The sequence below is a fragment of the Falco rusticolus genome, chromosome 11 (genome assembly GCF_015220075.1).
Source record: "Falco rusticolus isolate bFalRus1 chromosome 11, bFalRus1.pri, whole genome shotgun sequence".
Taxonomy (NCBI): domain Eukaryota; kingdom Metazoa; phylum Chordata; class Aves; order Falconiformes; family Falconidae; genus Falco; species Falco rusticolus.
The window spans coordinates 24,214,135-24,231,201 of record NC_051197.1 but is presented as its reverse complement, the minus strand read 5'-3'; the positions used below and the strand labels follow the sequence as shown (position 1 = coordinate 24,231,201).

General features: G+C 41.0%; 1 protein-coding gene across 2 annotated transcripts in view; it reads left to right on the top strand.

Moving 5' to 3' along the window:
• CFH (complement factor H) overlaps positions 1–17,067 on the top strand; it is a 34,054-nt gene that overhangs the window by 15,700 nt on the left and 1,287 nt on the right. For both annotated transcript variants that reach the window (XM_037404115.1, XM_037404116.1), the window contains 13 exons: positions 1,012–1,191; positions 2,825–3,001; positions 3,939–4,118; positions 4,264–4,437; positions 5,769–5,951; positions 7,732–7,914; positions 9,306–9,488; positions 10,837–11,022; positions 12,552–12,758; positions 13,369–13,545; positions 14,213–14,389; positions 15,362–15,538; positions 16,239–16,421. In XM_037404115.1, the coding sequence (XP_037260012.1) occupies positions 1,012–1,191; positions 2,825–3,001; positions 3,939–4,118; positions 4,264–4,437; positions 5,769–5,951; positions 7,732–7,914; positions 9,306–9,488; positions 10,837–11,022; positions 12,552–12,758; positions 13,369–13,545; positions 14,213–14,389; positions 15,362–15,538; positions 16,239–16,421 (2,367 nt within the window). The remainder of the gene's footprint in view (positions 1–1,011; positions 1,192–2,824; positions 3,002–3,938; positions 4,119–4,263; positions 4,438–5,768; positions 5,952–7,731; positions 7,915–9,305; positions 9,489–10,836; positions 11,023–12,551; positions 12,759–13,368; positions 13,546–14,212; positions 14,390–15,361; positions 15,539–16,238; positions 16,422–17,067) is intronic.

Below are 17,067 nucleotides of genomic sequence, written 5' to 3'. Positions count from 1 at the left end.
GATGAAAGGACCTGGTTGCTCAGGTAACACAGCTACATCATCCCTTCAGCCACCTTCTGTGTGTCTGGGCTCTTGGGGGTGCAGGATGTTGTGTGTAGAGGAATTATAGAGGAATGAGGGCAGGTTAATTAACATTGATAATATACAGCTGTGGGCTGGCTTCAGGGGCGGTGGGCTGGCTGATGTGGATAAGGTGCAGCTGTGGCTGGTTCCTGCTAAGTAGTTAAATAGCTCTAAGGGGTATGGAAGAGGAGCACTGGATGAAGAGAGACCTGGAGGGAGCAGAGGGAGGAGAGGGAACGTGCCCCAGATATAGGGGAGGCCCCAGGAGAGGAAGGGGGCCCAGGTGAGGAGAGGCTGGCTGGGAGAAGAGATGATCTGGATGCAGCGGAGGGACTGGCCTGAAGAGGATGAAGAAACAGCATGGCCAGTAGATGAACTGTTGAAACCTTGTGGGGGACTGCTGGCCGTGCCGGGGCGAGGCACGGGAACTACTTATCGAAGTTAACCTGGTATGGGGTGGTAAAAGCCTTGTTGCAGCCGGCTAGTTTTGAGAGTGCCGCAACACCAGTGTGCTTAGCTGTTGCTGATTTGAGAGGCTGATACATTTGCACAGAGATAAAATCTTTTAGAGGCAAATGCTGAAAATCACTCAGGGCAGACATCAATGTTTCAGAGACATAGCAGACCAAACCAGAGCTGGTGTACATGACGCTAGGTGCGCTGAAGTTAGCCAGGCTTGCATATGAACACTAGGTAAGTGGTAGTGTTTACTATACTGCTTCTCAGCACCTTATGTGGTGACTTGCATCCCTGCTCATGTGATTAGTTGGGGCAGTGAAATAAACACGCTTTCATTCAGGTTTGAACATGAATACCTTTTGGGGATTGAAGACTACAGAAAGGTGCTTGGAAGCCTGTTTTAAAGTCACTGTCTTCCTAAGAATTCATTTACCTCAGTTCTTGCTGTGCAAATTACTGTGGTTAAATGTACTTATCTTCCTTCCATAGAAAAATGCTATGTCAGACGTGTGGAAAATGGTTATTTCATACGTAGCTGGCAGAATGCTTACAATGAAGGTGAAAGAGTTAAATATGCCTGCAACAATGGCTATTATACTGAACATGAAGGTGGGGAAGTCACATGCACAAAGAAGGACTGGTCACCTCCTCCAAGATGTATCCATAAAAGTGAGTGTGCAGTGTATTTTGTTGGGGTTTCTAGCTTAAACCAGTAAATTGGTCATCAAATCACCTGCATTAATCCATCACCACTGCTTACTAAGCCTAAGTCTAGGTGTTCTGCAACTGAAACACAGTGCTGTGATTCTCTCAACTGTCTCGTGTGGTTCTTATGTCCCTGTTATGCTGCTGAGGTCAGTCGCTATACAGACATGAAAAATGTAGCGTTATGAAACATTCACACGTGACTCGTGCTGATCTCCCAGAATGTATGCTCTGGGGTGGGAGTCATGGTCCCTTTGTCTTCAGTAGTGGAATCTTGTGCACGTAGCTGTGCAGTAATGTAACAAATAATAATCATTTTCCTTGCACAGCCTATCTGTAACTTGTCTCCTTTCAGCCTCTCTCTGTGCCACCTGACCCTTGTTTCTCTTGCTTCCTTTCCAGTTAGTGTCATACTGAAAGTGGGGGGAATAGGAAAGTTACCACTCCTAACTCTGTTTCCAGCTTTTGTTCCTGACTTGCACCAAGCCTGAAATTTCTAGAATCTCTCACAGAAACTTTGCACAATTTAGATAATGATGTCATATGGACAAAAGTAATAATACAACCTAATTTTCTTGGACTGTAAAAATATCTTTTTAGGAAACAGTTTGACCCTAATAGAGACACTGACCATAAAATGTTTTGGACTGCCACCCACATAGATTTTGACATAGCAATGAGCAAGCAAAATAAAATTTTATGATTCCTAGTGTTAGGGTATTGTGGGCATCACTGATATAAACACCAAAAAATTTGATACAGAATTTAAATTTCTGAAGCTGTTGCGCTAAAGTATCATTAACTCTGCTTCTGGCATTCAAATACATCCTCTAGTGTTTCTCAAAGTCTTTATTTTTTCATATCTTTATTTCCTTGACTCTCTAATGCAAAAATATTGCTATTTGTTTCTAGTGTTAATCTCTTAAAATGAGGAAACTCCTTCACAGGCTCATTTATTTGTGAAGAATTTAGCATACCACAGAAATTTTATTTCAGAATACAAGACCATGACATCCAACCAAGATGACCGATTTTAATCCATTTAGACTGGCTTAATGGATTCCAAGTGATGTGAAACCAGTTATAACATTGCATCTGTCGGGGCTAGTGTTTTAGCGTGCAATAAAGGGACTTCTGGTCCAAATTTGCTTTAGTCCTGCAGTATGTGCACTCTGAATGATATCTCTCTGGTAGAATTGAGGCAGTACCTGCACACCGTGGTGATCTCTGGCGTGCCCTTGCCCCTTGCAATATGGACGGAAGGTCCTCTAAGCACGTGCGGTGCTGTGCATGCCCAACATTAATTTCTTGTCTAGCGAAGACGAGATGTGGACATGCAATTTTGAAAGCTTGCAGGATTGCTGAAAAACAAACTCCTGTCCGTCCCTGTCTGTGCTGCATGAGTTGGTAACATGAACTCTGACTTTTCACTTTCCAGTTGTCCCCCAGGAAGACAGCTCAATGAAGAAGCAAAAACTCATGTCCTCTTAAAAATGTTCTCAGTCCTACTGGTGCTTCGTTTGTTCTCCTTCTGTGTATTATAAATATGTAGTTTAGCAGTGTTTTACTTGGAAGAAATTCCGTATCTCTCTTTCAGAAAAATGCCATAATGTCAATTTTGACAACGGTTATTTCAGCCTTGGAGAGGAAACATTTAATTTATGGGAGGAGACCACCTATAGTTGTCATACTGGCTTTGTAACTCCAGAAGGACAAGAAACAGGAGTGACACAGTGTCAAAAGAATGGCTGGACTCCACCTCCAAAGTGCATCAGTGAGTAGCACCAAGGCTTCAGAGCTCCCTGTCATTGTCCTTAGCACAGACATGATGTCCTGTGTACTCAGATTTTTGTCATCCAGATTTGTAGAATTTTCTTATTGGCAGAAGGAGACTCAGAGGACTGATCCTCCAGATATTGACATTTCTGGAGGTCCAAGAAATAGAGAAAACATAGAGGAAGTGAATAAGGTGGGAAAATATCTACTGTTTCTAGGTGAGTTATCTTTTTAGACCTCTGTAGCACAAATAGATGGTAATTGCACCTCTCCAGTGATTCTTACCTGACACAAGGAACATGTGCTCCCAATTCTCCCACCTTTCACACATGTGAGGGAAGATTTATGAACCTGTGAACAAAGAGATTCTGTCAAGAACTTCCTTGAAATGTGACCAGACTAGAGAAAAATGGGGTCATTATTTGGGAAGATGTTATCCCTATGCATAAAAAGCACAATGCACATGTCTGCTCTGGTGTTAAAAAGTACAAAAAATGGAGTGCTTTTTCCCAAAAATACCTCCATACTGTTTTTGCCTTTTTCCTCTTAAAAGTTTTTTCCTCTCCTGAACTGGGGTGCAGGATCGTAAAAGAAAAGCCCCCCTTGCAAATGACCTTGGGGAACAGGACTACAGCATGTTTGCTATGACACCAATAATAATACATAGTAGAAGGAAAGGAATTGTATCTAGAAGTAGTATCTAGCATAAATATTTCTTCTTTAGATACATGTTTCTGAAAATTAATGCAATGTATATTATATGAATATGCTACATATGATGTTCTACATTCATATTCTGGCAATAAAGAATTTTCAGGTTTCAAATATACTGAGTAGTTCAGTAGACTAGCACGCATTAAAGCTGCTCCAGAAATTATGCTTCCAAAGGGCAGTGTTTCTGGATCACAAAATGCACTGTTTGTTTCATTCTACAGAATCATGTAAAAGACCTCATGTGGACATTTTGAATTACCACACAAATAGGACTATCTTCTTTCCTGAAGAAACAATTGAGTATACATGTTTGGAGGGATATCGAACTGCAAGTAATATGCCAACTGGTACCACAAGGTGTGGTGTAAATGGTGAATGGAGTCCAACACCGCAGTGTCTTGGTGAATATTGTTGCCTTTGTACAACTCTGTATAGACTTTGTGAAGTTTTTTCTTTAAGACTTACTTTGGTTTTGTTCTAATTGGTAACACTTCATGTATTTTTTGTAAGGTATGTACTAGATGTTAAAATATTTTGTCTTTGTAGCAATAGAATGCGACATGCTGACACTGCCCAATGGAGATTTTTCTCCCAAGGAGGGTAAATACAAGAATGGAGATGTTGTGAATTTTATCTGTACAAACAATTACATTAGAGTGGGACCTGCCTCTATTCAGTGCTATTACTTCGGATGGTTTCCACCACCACCAGTATGTAAAGGTAATTCTTTTGTTAACTTTAATGTAGTAAGAGATAGATGAAAATGCCTGGGTCCCAAAGACTTCTGTGGACACCTTCTATAAGCTAGTCTTGCTCCCAAGAACCGTTATCCCATCTTCAGCTCTAGAAGAGCAGGAACGGGTCTCTTTGGATCATTTCATAGTAGTTTTCTACTTCATGTTCTGAACAGCTGAACTTTCAGTGTTGAACTTTCTGTTAGCTTTAATCATGCCAAGTGGAGTTCTGCAACAATGAAAAGTGAGCTGGTAAATGGCTTAGGCAAAATTTCACTCAGGTTATTGACTGTACTGTATGAAAATAAAATATTATTTTAAAAGGCATAAATAATGTGCAGTATGGCAGCCAGGAGTGGTCAATTTGAGTAACATCCTCTCTTACTGTATCGTAAGTGTCCTAAGTTTTGCCACTGCCTAGTGTTGATACCCGTCAGATACTGTACCCTATATTCCTTTTTCTGATCACATGATAATGAAGAAAAAAAACTGTTTTGGAGGTGACACAGAGCTAAACCCAAGCAAAAGAAGCTCAGTGAAGGGTTTTAACATTCCTCAGCTTCATCCAGTAGGATGAACAAATTCGTGCAGAAGGGAAGCTGTATGCCCCTATTCTTACTGGTTTTAAGACACAGAACAACTTGCTGGCATCTGAAAAGATTTTCTTTTGCTGGTGCTATGCCCTTTCATGAGAAAGTTTGGGAGGATGAAAAGATCTCATCTTCCTCGTCTCCTTTTCTTCACACTCAATTTCCTTGTTGTCCTTCATGCTCTCATAGTTCCTTTTTGCTCACTCTCTTTTGCATTTAAAAACAAGTATGTTTCATACGGTTGGCTCTTTAGCTCAGAAAGATTCTAAACTCCCTTAACAGGAGCTCTGTTCGCTCCGTCAGAAGTTAATTCCTTTAGTATACAGTACATATCACTTGCTGGGTAGTTTATAACATAGGTGGTTATTACTTGCAGAATTTTCACTTTTCACTTTTTTTTTTTAAGGAATACTGCAGCTGTTATCCATATAACACTTTTTTAATCTTAAAACTGGATTGTTTTTATCAACCATTTCTTTTACCATAGCAGGCAATTCAAAGTGCATGGAAGTAAGCGCAGTGAGCCAGGATCACACATGTATGTTTGTGATCTCCAGCCCAACATGAATCTAGATAGTCAAAGGCATAAACCAATGACCTGTTTAACCTGTTCTACTGGGTTTTCTTAACTTTAAACAACAAATTCAACTTATTTTGTGTTGCACTTAACACACAACTGTGCTAGAAGTACTGAATTCGGAGCATAGATTTGATCTCTTGATTTCAGCGAACACCAGAGGTTGTGGACCTCCACCTGAGATTACCAATGGAAGTATTGCTGGTGGCTCTGTGGGACAGTATCGGCATGGGGACAGAATACAATATGAATGCAACACTGAATTTAAATTGAGTGGATCAAAGGAAATAGAATGTGTCGATGGACAGTGGTCATCTTCTCCCTCTTGCATTGGTAATTTATGTAACTCTTACTTGTGAGAAGTCTATAATTCACTGTAGGTTAATACTTCACAGATATTTTCACAATTAAAACTATATAATTGCAAGTATAATATGTTACATTTTAACACGTTATGGGTGAAAAGTAAACACATACCATATGTAAAGCCAAAACTTTATTAGTAGTATAACTGAAATCTTAAGATTCCAAACAAAGTGTTGTGACTCCGGATCAAATGATTATAGAAAGAGAAAGAAAATAAATAATATATAAAGAACAATTATAAATATATAAATAATACAGAATATCAGAGTAATAGAAACAGTTATCTAAAATTACAATTCTTATACACACACTTTCTCTTATTTACCACTTTTTCTGGGTTTATGGGTCTCTTTGGGTCCTAAAGTCAATGTCTTCAGTCTGGTGTGTTTTGGAGGGAAGTTGTAGCACATTATCAGTATCTCCAGTCGTTCACTGGGAAGAATAAGATGTTGATGCTGATGATTTCCTCCTTACAGGATCTGCTTGGGGTAATTTTTAGTTTTGCTAGCATGCTTTTATGCCTTGCCTCTTTTCACTGATCTACAAGTTCTGAATTGGATATGTTAAGCATGTTTTAAATATGCTACATACTTGTTCTTTTTCTTTGTGTTACCCCTAAACCCAATTTTGATCAGCTGTGCATGTCGTTAGGTAGCATACCTACACAGGAGTCTGATACTGTGTGAATGGCAACGATGGGTTAAAAATGCTTGTGCAAAACTACTATTTGTTTGTTAAGAGAGTGTCTCAGAATTGAAGTAGAATAGAATATTCAAGCTGAACATCTGTAAATACAGAAAATAATTTAGGGAATTCTTACGGCACAGGATGATCTTACAGCAGAACCAATAAATGGTAGCATTTTTGTGGACTGGTTTATTCTGTCCCTATACATGTACAGCCTGACACATCTTTCTTAAGTAACACTGATGGTTTAAATACATATAGCACGGAGCTTGCATCTTGTCAATCCTTGATCCAGTGAGAATAGTTTCAGTGCAAAGGCTTGACAGGAATAATGGTCCAAACTTGAGTATGGGGTTGTTCAAAATCAATTTTTGAGGTTATCATGGGTCTTCCCTCTCCCATGTTCAGAGCAGGCCCTATGCCCTTATTTCCCTTGCATACCTTTTTCCTCCTTCAAAAAAACCTGCTCACATGCTGCACTCACCTGTGCAAGACACGACCCTTTGCTGTCACTGCCACTGCAACAGTGACAGCCCAAAGCAGGAACTGCTAATATCACACAGAGGTGAGAGCACTGTAGCCCTCTAAGTGATGCAAGAATGGTTTTCAGCTCTTGTATTAATAGTGACTGAAAGTGCGTGTTACAGACGTGTAGATGTATAATCAAATATAATTTTGACTGATCAGAATCATGGAAGTTGGTTGATCCCACCAAGGGATCCAATTGTGTTGGATTAATTGAAGGTTTTCTTACACTTTAGGGTTTATGTATCAATGAAAAACAGTTTGGGAAACGAATGTTAACCGAAACTACTTGTGGAGCATGCCACATGTGGATTTAGCCCAGTGATGGAAAAGGAAGGGAACAGATGGGTGAGGGACTTAATAAACTGATGTAAAAAGATACACGTGCTTCAGCTGTGTTAAAGTTTAGTTGTTACAGTTAATGGAAGTAGATTTGATTCACCATATGCAAATATGGTTATTTTTAATTAAGGTCTTTTAGCTATTCATATACAAGTCCAATATTATTCTGGAATGCTTCTGCTCTTTTCAACAGAAGACAAAGCGCCATGTGGATCACCTTCCTCTATTCCAAATGTTGTTCTCCATCAGGAAGACCAGACCCAGTTTTCACATGGTGATGAAGTAATTTGTGGATGTAAACAAGGCTCTGGCAATTCTAGGCAAATGAAAATAAAATGTCTTCATGGGGAATGGAAGCCTTTACCTCTTTGTCCTGGTAATCTATATCACGCTCATATCTGAAATACTGTGGAAATATTAGGGAAACAGATCTACTCAAAATGTCAACACCTTCAGCAATCAGTATGTAGCCAGCAATACTATAGCTTCATGCATCTCAGCTAAGAGGTTTTTTATTTACTTCTCTTTTAAATGTGAACATGTCCTTCATCCTGGAAAGTTCCTGCAGGTACAAGTTTGTAAGCACTCTGAGCAGGTTTGGGAAAGGAAACATGCTTCCACAGTGGGTAAAATCAAGTATGGGGGTAGATCTTCGGTGTGTGGTGGCTTTTACCCATTTTTCCAGTGTTCTTCCCTAGTAACAACCCTTCAGAAGCCTTGGGACACAGCTGCAATAAAGCAGTGTGCCTGTTGCATTAATTACTTATAGGTTTATGTCTCTGTATACTACTTTTATAAAATCGTACTGGGAATTCAAAATACTATTAATAGCTGCAACATGCTAGGCTTATCCCATCCTCACCGTTTTTATGTGGATTAGTCCTTTTCATTTCTGATCAGTAGTTTTCTCTTTTTCCCATCTTCCCATTAAGTTTTGCACTGCATAAATTGAATGAAAGTAATAACTTTTAGAAATATATAAAACAAAGCCTTTTCCTAAGAAAAAGAAAAGAATTACACTGGAGTCAGTAATTTAAGAAAGAAGTGGCACTGGACGAGAAGTCTTATCTGGGATAAATTACTCTAGATTACTCCAGCATTTCACTGTAACAGAATACAACTTGCCCCTCCCTCCCTCCCCACCCCCCCCACCCCCCCCCCCCTTTTCTTCACAAGTGACTTTGTATTCGTCAGTGATTTGAGTACACCATACCTTCATTTACAATTATGTTGAGGATTGAATCTGGCACAAAACGCATTCTGCTTAGCTTTCACAAACGGCTTGTGTTCTGACTCTCAGAATCAGCAATCAAGGACTCAAGACATGGTTGTGACTTAGATACACTTCCACGGGAGTCTGATACTGGATACATATTCGTTGTGGAGTAGTACTTCCTTTATGCTCCTGTTTCTACAAGCAAAAGAAGGCTTTTTGTCTTGCTCATCTTGCTACCTTTTTATAGTTTTAGGGGAGGAAAAGAATGCTTTGGTTTTATCTTACTTGCTGCACTCAGCAGAAGGGGTCCTGTCAACATAAAAATAATGGCTTTGTGAGTGGGAACAGTCTGCTTTAGATAGCTGGAACAAAAATGATTCTATTTGTAACTATTTGTACTTACTTCAGACTGCAGTAAATTAAACACATACTTTCCCACGGACATGCATTGGGAAACTGATGAGCCCTTCATTGGTGAATGTGTATGTACATACTAACTCAGCAACACTGGGTTTTAGCTCTTTTTTTTTCTTTTTATTTTGTTTTCCCAGATCCTATTCCTCAGTGTGTACTTCCAATGAATGTTGAGCTTGTGCACAAGAGTCATCTTTCCAAACAAAAAAAGGAGACTAGATTCCATAAAGTTATACGTTACGTATGTAAATCGGGTGACAAAAGTATTAAACTGGCAAGTTGTGTGTCTGGAAAATGGTTACCAGAGATTCAATGTACAGGTATGTTTTTAGATTTGCAGACAATTTCTTCTTTTTATTTAGGAATGATAAATGCTCATTATTAAAGCTGCTTAGCGTTGCTGTTTCACTAGTTTGAAATAGAAAAGCTTACCTATTTATATACATGCTTACTCTATTATATGCTAAAGGCTAGTCACGAAAAATATGAATAATCTGCAATAGTAATGAATAAACCTAGTTAATTTGAACAATTGACTAGGTTTAGAGACACTGTATTTTAGCAAGGCAGGCTTACTAATCTCTCTTCTAACAACTGGAACAGTTGTCACTGTCCCTTCTGATGTGAGAAAAGATGCAATGATAAATTTAAGCTTGGTTCTTCCAAAGGGCTTTACTGTGGTGCAAATGAGAGTAGCACATAGCTCAAGCTCCAGAAAAGTTCCTTTATTTCCTGTAAACGTTCAAAGCTTTCCTATTCCTGATTTTTCTTTTTTTTTTTTTCCCTTCTATTTTTTCCAATTGCTTCCTATTGATTTCACTTCCTAGTGAAATAATAAGAAAAAAAAGCCGAGTTGGCCAAGTCAAAAGCACAGACCTGGAGTAACACATAAGTGCCCTTATGTAACACACCCCAAAGGTCGGGTGCCTGCAGGACTGCCTTCACGTACAGCACAGGGGGATGTTGCCTGAAGAAGGCACGATTGTAAACTAGTCATTGCCTCGTTTATGCCAGATCCATGGGAATGATGCCTGAAAGTGGGAGAAGCGCACAGAGCAGCAGTCACTCTGGGCTGCATTCCCTTTCAAAACCGTGTCCCTACCTTCTCAGTTTTCTGGAACCACTAGGAGCAACCAACCAAGCTCTGAAGGTCTTCTCCTTCCTAGATCTACCTTCTTCCCTCCCTTTTTCTTTCCTTTAGCAGGAGCAGCCCTTCATTTCTTGAGCAGCAAAATTTAAGTTTTACTTGTTTCCTTTTGTGATTCTTATTTAGCTGTTATTAGCTAAGTCTGAAGAAAAAAAAGCAACAGAACAAAACAATACCTCCAGAAGTTGGTCCACTTTTCCTAAAGCAGTTCACTAGAGAGGGAAAGCACAAAGAGTGTGCAGCTGTGTGTAAGGGAAAGGAGGGACTACAAGAAGCTTCAGCTTAGAAGGCTGTCGGCAGCTGTGCCTGTTTTTTCTATGAGTTTGAAAGCACATGAGCATCTGAAGGCAGCTCTGGTGTTTCTGAAGCACAAAAAAATGATCATTACATTGATTAAAGCTTGAGATAGCTGCTGAAGAATTATCCAATGCCAGTGTTTTCTTGGTTGTTTGTATTGCAATCTGTGATGAACTGCTACACTTTATCTTATGTTCTGGTCTAACATGAGTGTGTGTCCTTAGCTGAGGACAGCAAGAGCACATGCCCACCTCCACCTCAGGTGCCTGGTGCGCAGCCAATAACAGTTGGAAGAAATTACAAGCATGGGAGTAAAATAGCTTTTTCATGTCTGAAGAGTTTCCAGCTCATCGGTTCGAATGAAATAACCTGTATAGAAGGGAAATGGCAATCACCACCTCACTGTGTGGGTCAGTAGTGGATTGTTTTTTCTATTTATTTTATTATTAATTTCTATGTTATGCATTTGCAGTCACCGTTAGCAGGAGGATGATACTATTTACGTTAAGATTATCATGAACAGGTAACTGCAGAAAAGCAATAGAATGTAAGTTCCTAAAGTGTCGTTAACCAACTGCTGGACAGTAAGTCTTGTTTACAGAGACTCACCGAAGAGGCATATAAAACTTTCAGGTAGTCCTTCAAGAGCTGTGTATTTCTTTAGTATATTGCAGAATAGAGTCTCAGTTTTGACTGCAGGCCTTTAATAGTATCCTGGTGAAAAAAACCAGTACTATTTATTATTTAGCTGGTTTAGTATTTGGGTTTCTTCATTTTTATTCTTTCTTGATTTTTCTTTTTTTTTTTTTGGGGGGGGGGGGAGGCGGGGAGGGGCTTTTCCTGTAGTAGGAGTATAAATGACATGGCATCACTCAGGCCATCTATTCTAAGAAATGCTGAGGAATCTAATTCAATTGGTAAAATATTACCGATGCAGGTGATATCTTGTAAGTGGAAGTTCGTTAAGAGGTAGAATAAAGTGTTTTCTGAAATGAACAGGAAATAGCTGAGCATGGGACGAATGAGATGCCAGCTGGTGACTGATGTGCACAACATGCCAACCATGTCTGTATTTTTAAGCTGCAAAATTCTGATGCCATGTGGTTTCTCTTCTACACTGCGTGTCTCCATTTCTGCTGACAAGTGGCAGACACAGAGAAGAATAACCAAAAAAATGTTTGAGCTATTCATAAAATAACTTCTACCGAAATAAAATTCCACGTCCCAGTTACTGAACAGGAACTTTGACTATTATTAGATCTTTTGTATTATGGAATTCAGTGCACACATATGCTCCCAACTTGATGTGGCAACTAGTAAAACCTAATTTACTAATTAATTTAAATTAGTTAGTTAATTAAAATCATACGAAACATAATTTACATTCACTCACCTGACAGTAGTATAGCAAAAGAAAGCACTGGAACATCCCTGACTCAGGAGGACTTTGCAGAGATTTAATCCATTGTATTTATCAGCAAGTACATTATAATACTTTGGAAGTTCTGTTCTTGTTTTCATTTTCATCATGTCATCACAAAACCACTTATGACATTGGTACAACTTTATTAATGGTGCAAAAATTTAGTAGGTAACATTCTAGGAATTCACTTTCAGTATCCCAAAACAAGATGACGTCTCCCTCTTTCTCTGCCTATGAAATTTTCCCTGTTATTGATGCTAAGCTGTAACTGCACCTCCGTGGAATGAACTGGAAAACAGCTTTAATTTCGTTCAAAGGAATAGAGAGAAACCCCATGCAGGAGGGAAATGAGACAGACTGTTTTCTTTGTGTATCTTAAATATTTCTTCATCTTCCTTTAAAGCTATTTAATTTATGTTTGGATTATTTCTTTTCTTTTTAGTTTTAGATGGCATATGTCATTGCAATATTAATTGTCTTGCATTTTGTTTATCTGTGTTTTCTGTATTTTTTTAGAAAGTCCATGTTTGCCACCAGAACCCATAGAATGTGTTGACGTTCCCAGACTGGAAAATCCAAACTTAAAAATTAAAAAAGAAGGGAAAATAATATATTTGGCTGGTGCTAGATTTAAGTATGTGTCTCGTTCTGGTTATGTGTTAAATGGATCATCGGAGATAACTTGTTCTATGGGAAGCTGGACCACAGCTCCTACATGCTTGGGTAATACGAAAAAGTACTTTTTCTGAATCGCTTTTAGCAATGAAATGGAAAGAATTTAAAACTGGAAGTTGACTAGTAAGGGCCCGTAACTCCATAGTTTGCTGTGGAATCTTATCATCCCTCATGGATATCTTCAGAGCAATCCTGTCTGGATGCAAGACTTGACCTTCCAACTGCAGTTTAATTTTTAAATATTTTATTCTTTGTATTCTTGCAGTCTTTGTTCAGTTCATATCTATGCCAGGTGAGCCCTGGGCACATCCTCATAATCCAAGGATCTGTTTTCTACAGAGCCAGCTAGCGACTGGGAGTTGCTTTGGTGCCTCAGTGATGGAAACAACTTTGGCACAGCAAGGGACAGAGCCTTTATTAACATTTTCTGGCACGGTTAACAACAAGATCTAAATATTTCACTGACTGACATCCATGCCTATTTAGGGGAAGGACTTATTTAATCTTCCATATGTTACCTTTTATATAAAATCCACTGTCAGCAGATGACTATGCTGATGTTAGAAAAAGCTCTCTAAAGCATCTGTGAGGTGGAAACAGTACACTCATGTGATGTGTATCACATTAGAACAAGCATCAACTTTCTGTATCTTTTCAGAAATTCCATGTGGAAGTTTTCCAAAAGTTGCCAATGCTCAAACTGAAGGCAGAAACAAGGAAATGTATGAGGCTGGTGAAACAATTCGCTACCAGTGTGACGAGGGGTTTCTGATTGTTGGTTCCCCTGAAACGATCTGCAGAGAAGGAAACTGGACAGCACCGCCCTTCTGTCAAGGTATAGGTTCTAGTTCTAAGTAGTACGTGATCCTACTTAGTCGTTCATGTTGTGAATTAAAATAATGTCAACTCAGGCATGCAGGTGAGTTGGCCCAATAGAGCCAACCAATGACTTGCTTTGAATGGGCTGCTACAACACCTGTCTTTCCGGCTCCTGAGTAACACCGAGCAGAGTAGATCAGCAAAGAAACTGTTTCCCCCATGGGCTGAAGCTACTAGCTCAAACTTTGCTCTCTGCTGAAATCAAGCAGGCAGAGGCTTACGGAGGAACGGATGCTGGCTGCAAGGGAGGAGGTTACTGGCAGCATATTGTATTTTATTTTCACATCGCTAAGAATGCCAGTTGCTGAAAGTTGCCTTCAAATACAAAAGCAAGCACTTCGCTCTCCAGCTTTTTGGTGCACAATGTTGTACAGCACCAGGCTGCACATTTGGCTAATCTCTGCAACTCCTTTTCTCTTTTTAGTCACTCCAGGAAAAAACAGTACGTGGTGAAGTGTTGTAGAATAAAGACCATAGATAGTATTTTCCTTTTCTACCTGTAGAAAATGATCTGTGTTACACAAACCGGTTTTGCTCATCGGGTACAACGGTGCTCTGGAATGCAATGTTCTGTGGTTGTCGTATTGCTGCACTAGGATGCTTAAATGCACCTCTCTTTTCAGATGTTAGGTGTGGACCCGCACCTGAAATTCCCAATGCTTTTATTACAAGCACTCAACAGGAGAAGTATCTGCCCGGTGCCAGAGTGCAGTATGAATGTGAACGCACTTTTCAAATTATGGGTGGAAATTATGTCACTTGTATGGATGGAGTATGGTCACAAGCACCAACTTGCAGAGGTACGAATCTGTGCTTTCATCTTGCCTGTTAGCATAGAGGGAACTGTTTGTTTACCTGAACACACACTAAAGACTTTACCTTTTTTATTTCTGTTTCCTACCCCAACTTTGTGCTTGCTATTGCTTCCTTGCACAGCACTTTAATTTAGCCTGATGCTTCTAGAAATACTGGGGGTATTTTCATCAGTGGCAAAACCGCCTTGAAGAAGCAGGGCCTCAGACGGGCTGCTCTGTCATTGTCCTGGGTAATACTGGCATTTCCCCAGAGTCCACCATTTCAGCATCCTTCAGCAGAAAGACATATAAGGGCTCCTCTGTTTTATTCCAACTTGTCAGGGAGTATCTGAATGGAAGAAGCAGCCGGGGAAGAAACAGCTGTTCTTCCCCAGGGCTCCACTCTGACCAATGCAGATCCCAGCAGAGACTCAGATCTAAACCGTGTAAGATCTGCTAGGCCTATGGAAGTCAGAAGAGCATTCCTGTGACAAGGAACTGTCAGGAGCTGTGCTCCTGTCCCCTGCCCAGATCTGTGGCTGCAGGGTGAACAGTGCAGGCTGACAAGCTCCTCCGACACTGCTGGTCCTCCAGAGCTCTGTGTTTGACCAGAGCACCAGCTGGTCTACTACCCCTGCAATTTTCAGGGATGCCAGGGATTTCCATGTCCCAGTGGAGGGGCATGGCCATGCAGGAAGGCTGGTGTGGCTTCTTGTGCTATAGGGTGTAGCTACAGAAACACTAGCTTTTTCTAAAAGCTGTCATTGACACTGCCATCCTCTGAGAGTCCCAGAAAGAGTGTTCTGCTGCCACTGTCACACCTCGTTGTTTTCTCTGTGATGAACTTTTGGAGCTCTGACCCACCTGAGGCAGAAACTCCGGACAGAAATTTTAACAAGGTGGATTCTTTTAACTGTTGGTTGTATAGGGAAACACCTCAGCGACTGCAAACATGACTGCAGCAGTGTCTCTTTTCAGATGTGACGTGTAAACCTCCTCCAGAAATTGCTGGTGGTAACGTTCGAGGTATTAAAAAGTCAAGGTATTTGCCTGAGGAGAATGCTCACTATCAGTGCTGGGAAGGCTTTCAGATGAGTGGGCCTTCCACCGTAGTGTGTCAGAATGGGACCTGGACAGAGCTGCCAAAGTGTAGAGGTAATTTCTCTCTCTCTTCCTACAGTCACCTGTCAGTGAGACTGTCATGAAGCTGACAAGGTGGCATTTACTTCTCCACATTTCAGTCTCATTATTGTGCACAAACACAATGTATCTGGCATGCTCAGGAAAAAGCCGTTTCCCTCGGTGGCTGTTCAGACGAGTTTAACAGCTGTGTGACCCCAGTAGCTTCACTTGAGAGAGCCACATCTAGAAAACCACCATGAGGCCGAGCACAATTGCTGGCCAGGTCTGATTTTGGGATGTAGTCCTTGGACAACTTAGTATCTCCTTTCTTGGTCTGCCTGACGAGAAGAGAGTGAAAATTTTGCCATCAGTGTGGGAGAACAGAACCAACAGCTTCCCTGTGAGTTGAGATGCCAATAATGCAGACAATAACACTGCTATATTGAATGCCATGCAGTCAAATCAACGCTAAATCAACCGAGAGTAGAATTTGATGTGTGGGCCAATACCTAGGTATTGTGTTGGTGCCTCCTAGGATTTCATGAGTGCGCTGAATAATCGCATTTGTTTTCATTAGACATACGGAAAGTTTCAGCACATGAACCAATGCAGCAGCATTTGACTCAACCACCACCCAGCTGGAAGCTGAAATGGGTGCAGAAACAGCAGTTAAACTAAGATCAGGCTGTATTTAAACTCACAGCATGCCCTCTGATTGGGAATTTCCTTCCAGGGAAAGGTGGGAAATGTGGCCCTCCTCCAGCTATTGAAAATGGAGACATTCTTTCCTTCCCTGTGCGAGAATATCGGCCAGGTACAACTCTGGAATACAAATGCCCAAATCTCTACATCCTGGAAGGATCCCGGTATATCACCTGTACTAACGGGCAGTGGACAAGTCCCCCAGTTTGCCTAGGTAGGCTTACGTGTGTGCTGTGTGGCCAAAGGCTGTGTGACTGTTACTTTGTCTTCTCAGATCCTGGGGGCATCACTTGTGCAGCAGCACTTGTGCTGAGGCCATGGTGCCAGCAGGGCAGAACAGCAACGAGTCCTTCTTTTGTCCAAAAGGAGTTTCTTCTTGAATGAAGGCAGCTCACATAGTCCCCTCTGCTGCCTGCTGTCTCTTGCCGCCGCAACAGGTTTGGGAGGAGAGTTTGGCTGGCCCCCTCTGTGTGAGCAGGTCTCCATCGCCGTGCAGGGCTCCCGAACGCTTCCGAGTTGGGGATGCTGCTATGGCCAGCAGGCTGTGAGCGGGGAGGATGGGTCAGAGTACATGGCAGTGTTGGGGAAATCTGGGGGTGCATCCGTGCCATAGCTGTGAGGAAACAAATACAGAGAACTGCTGAGCAGAAGAGAAGAGGCGATCCCAAAAACGATACAGGGCAGTTCACTGGTGCCTGTTACCTTCCCCACCTGTGCTTTGATCTTGCCCTGTGTGATTGTCAGAGTGAAAAGGCTTCTCTGTAGCTCTATGCAGGGTCTCAGCCATGGTCTTCTTTCCCTTTAGCTTGCATGTCAATGTCTTTACTGTTGATGAGTAGAACTTCTGTAGGCTCTAGAGG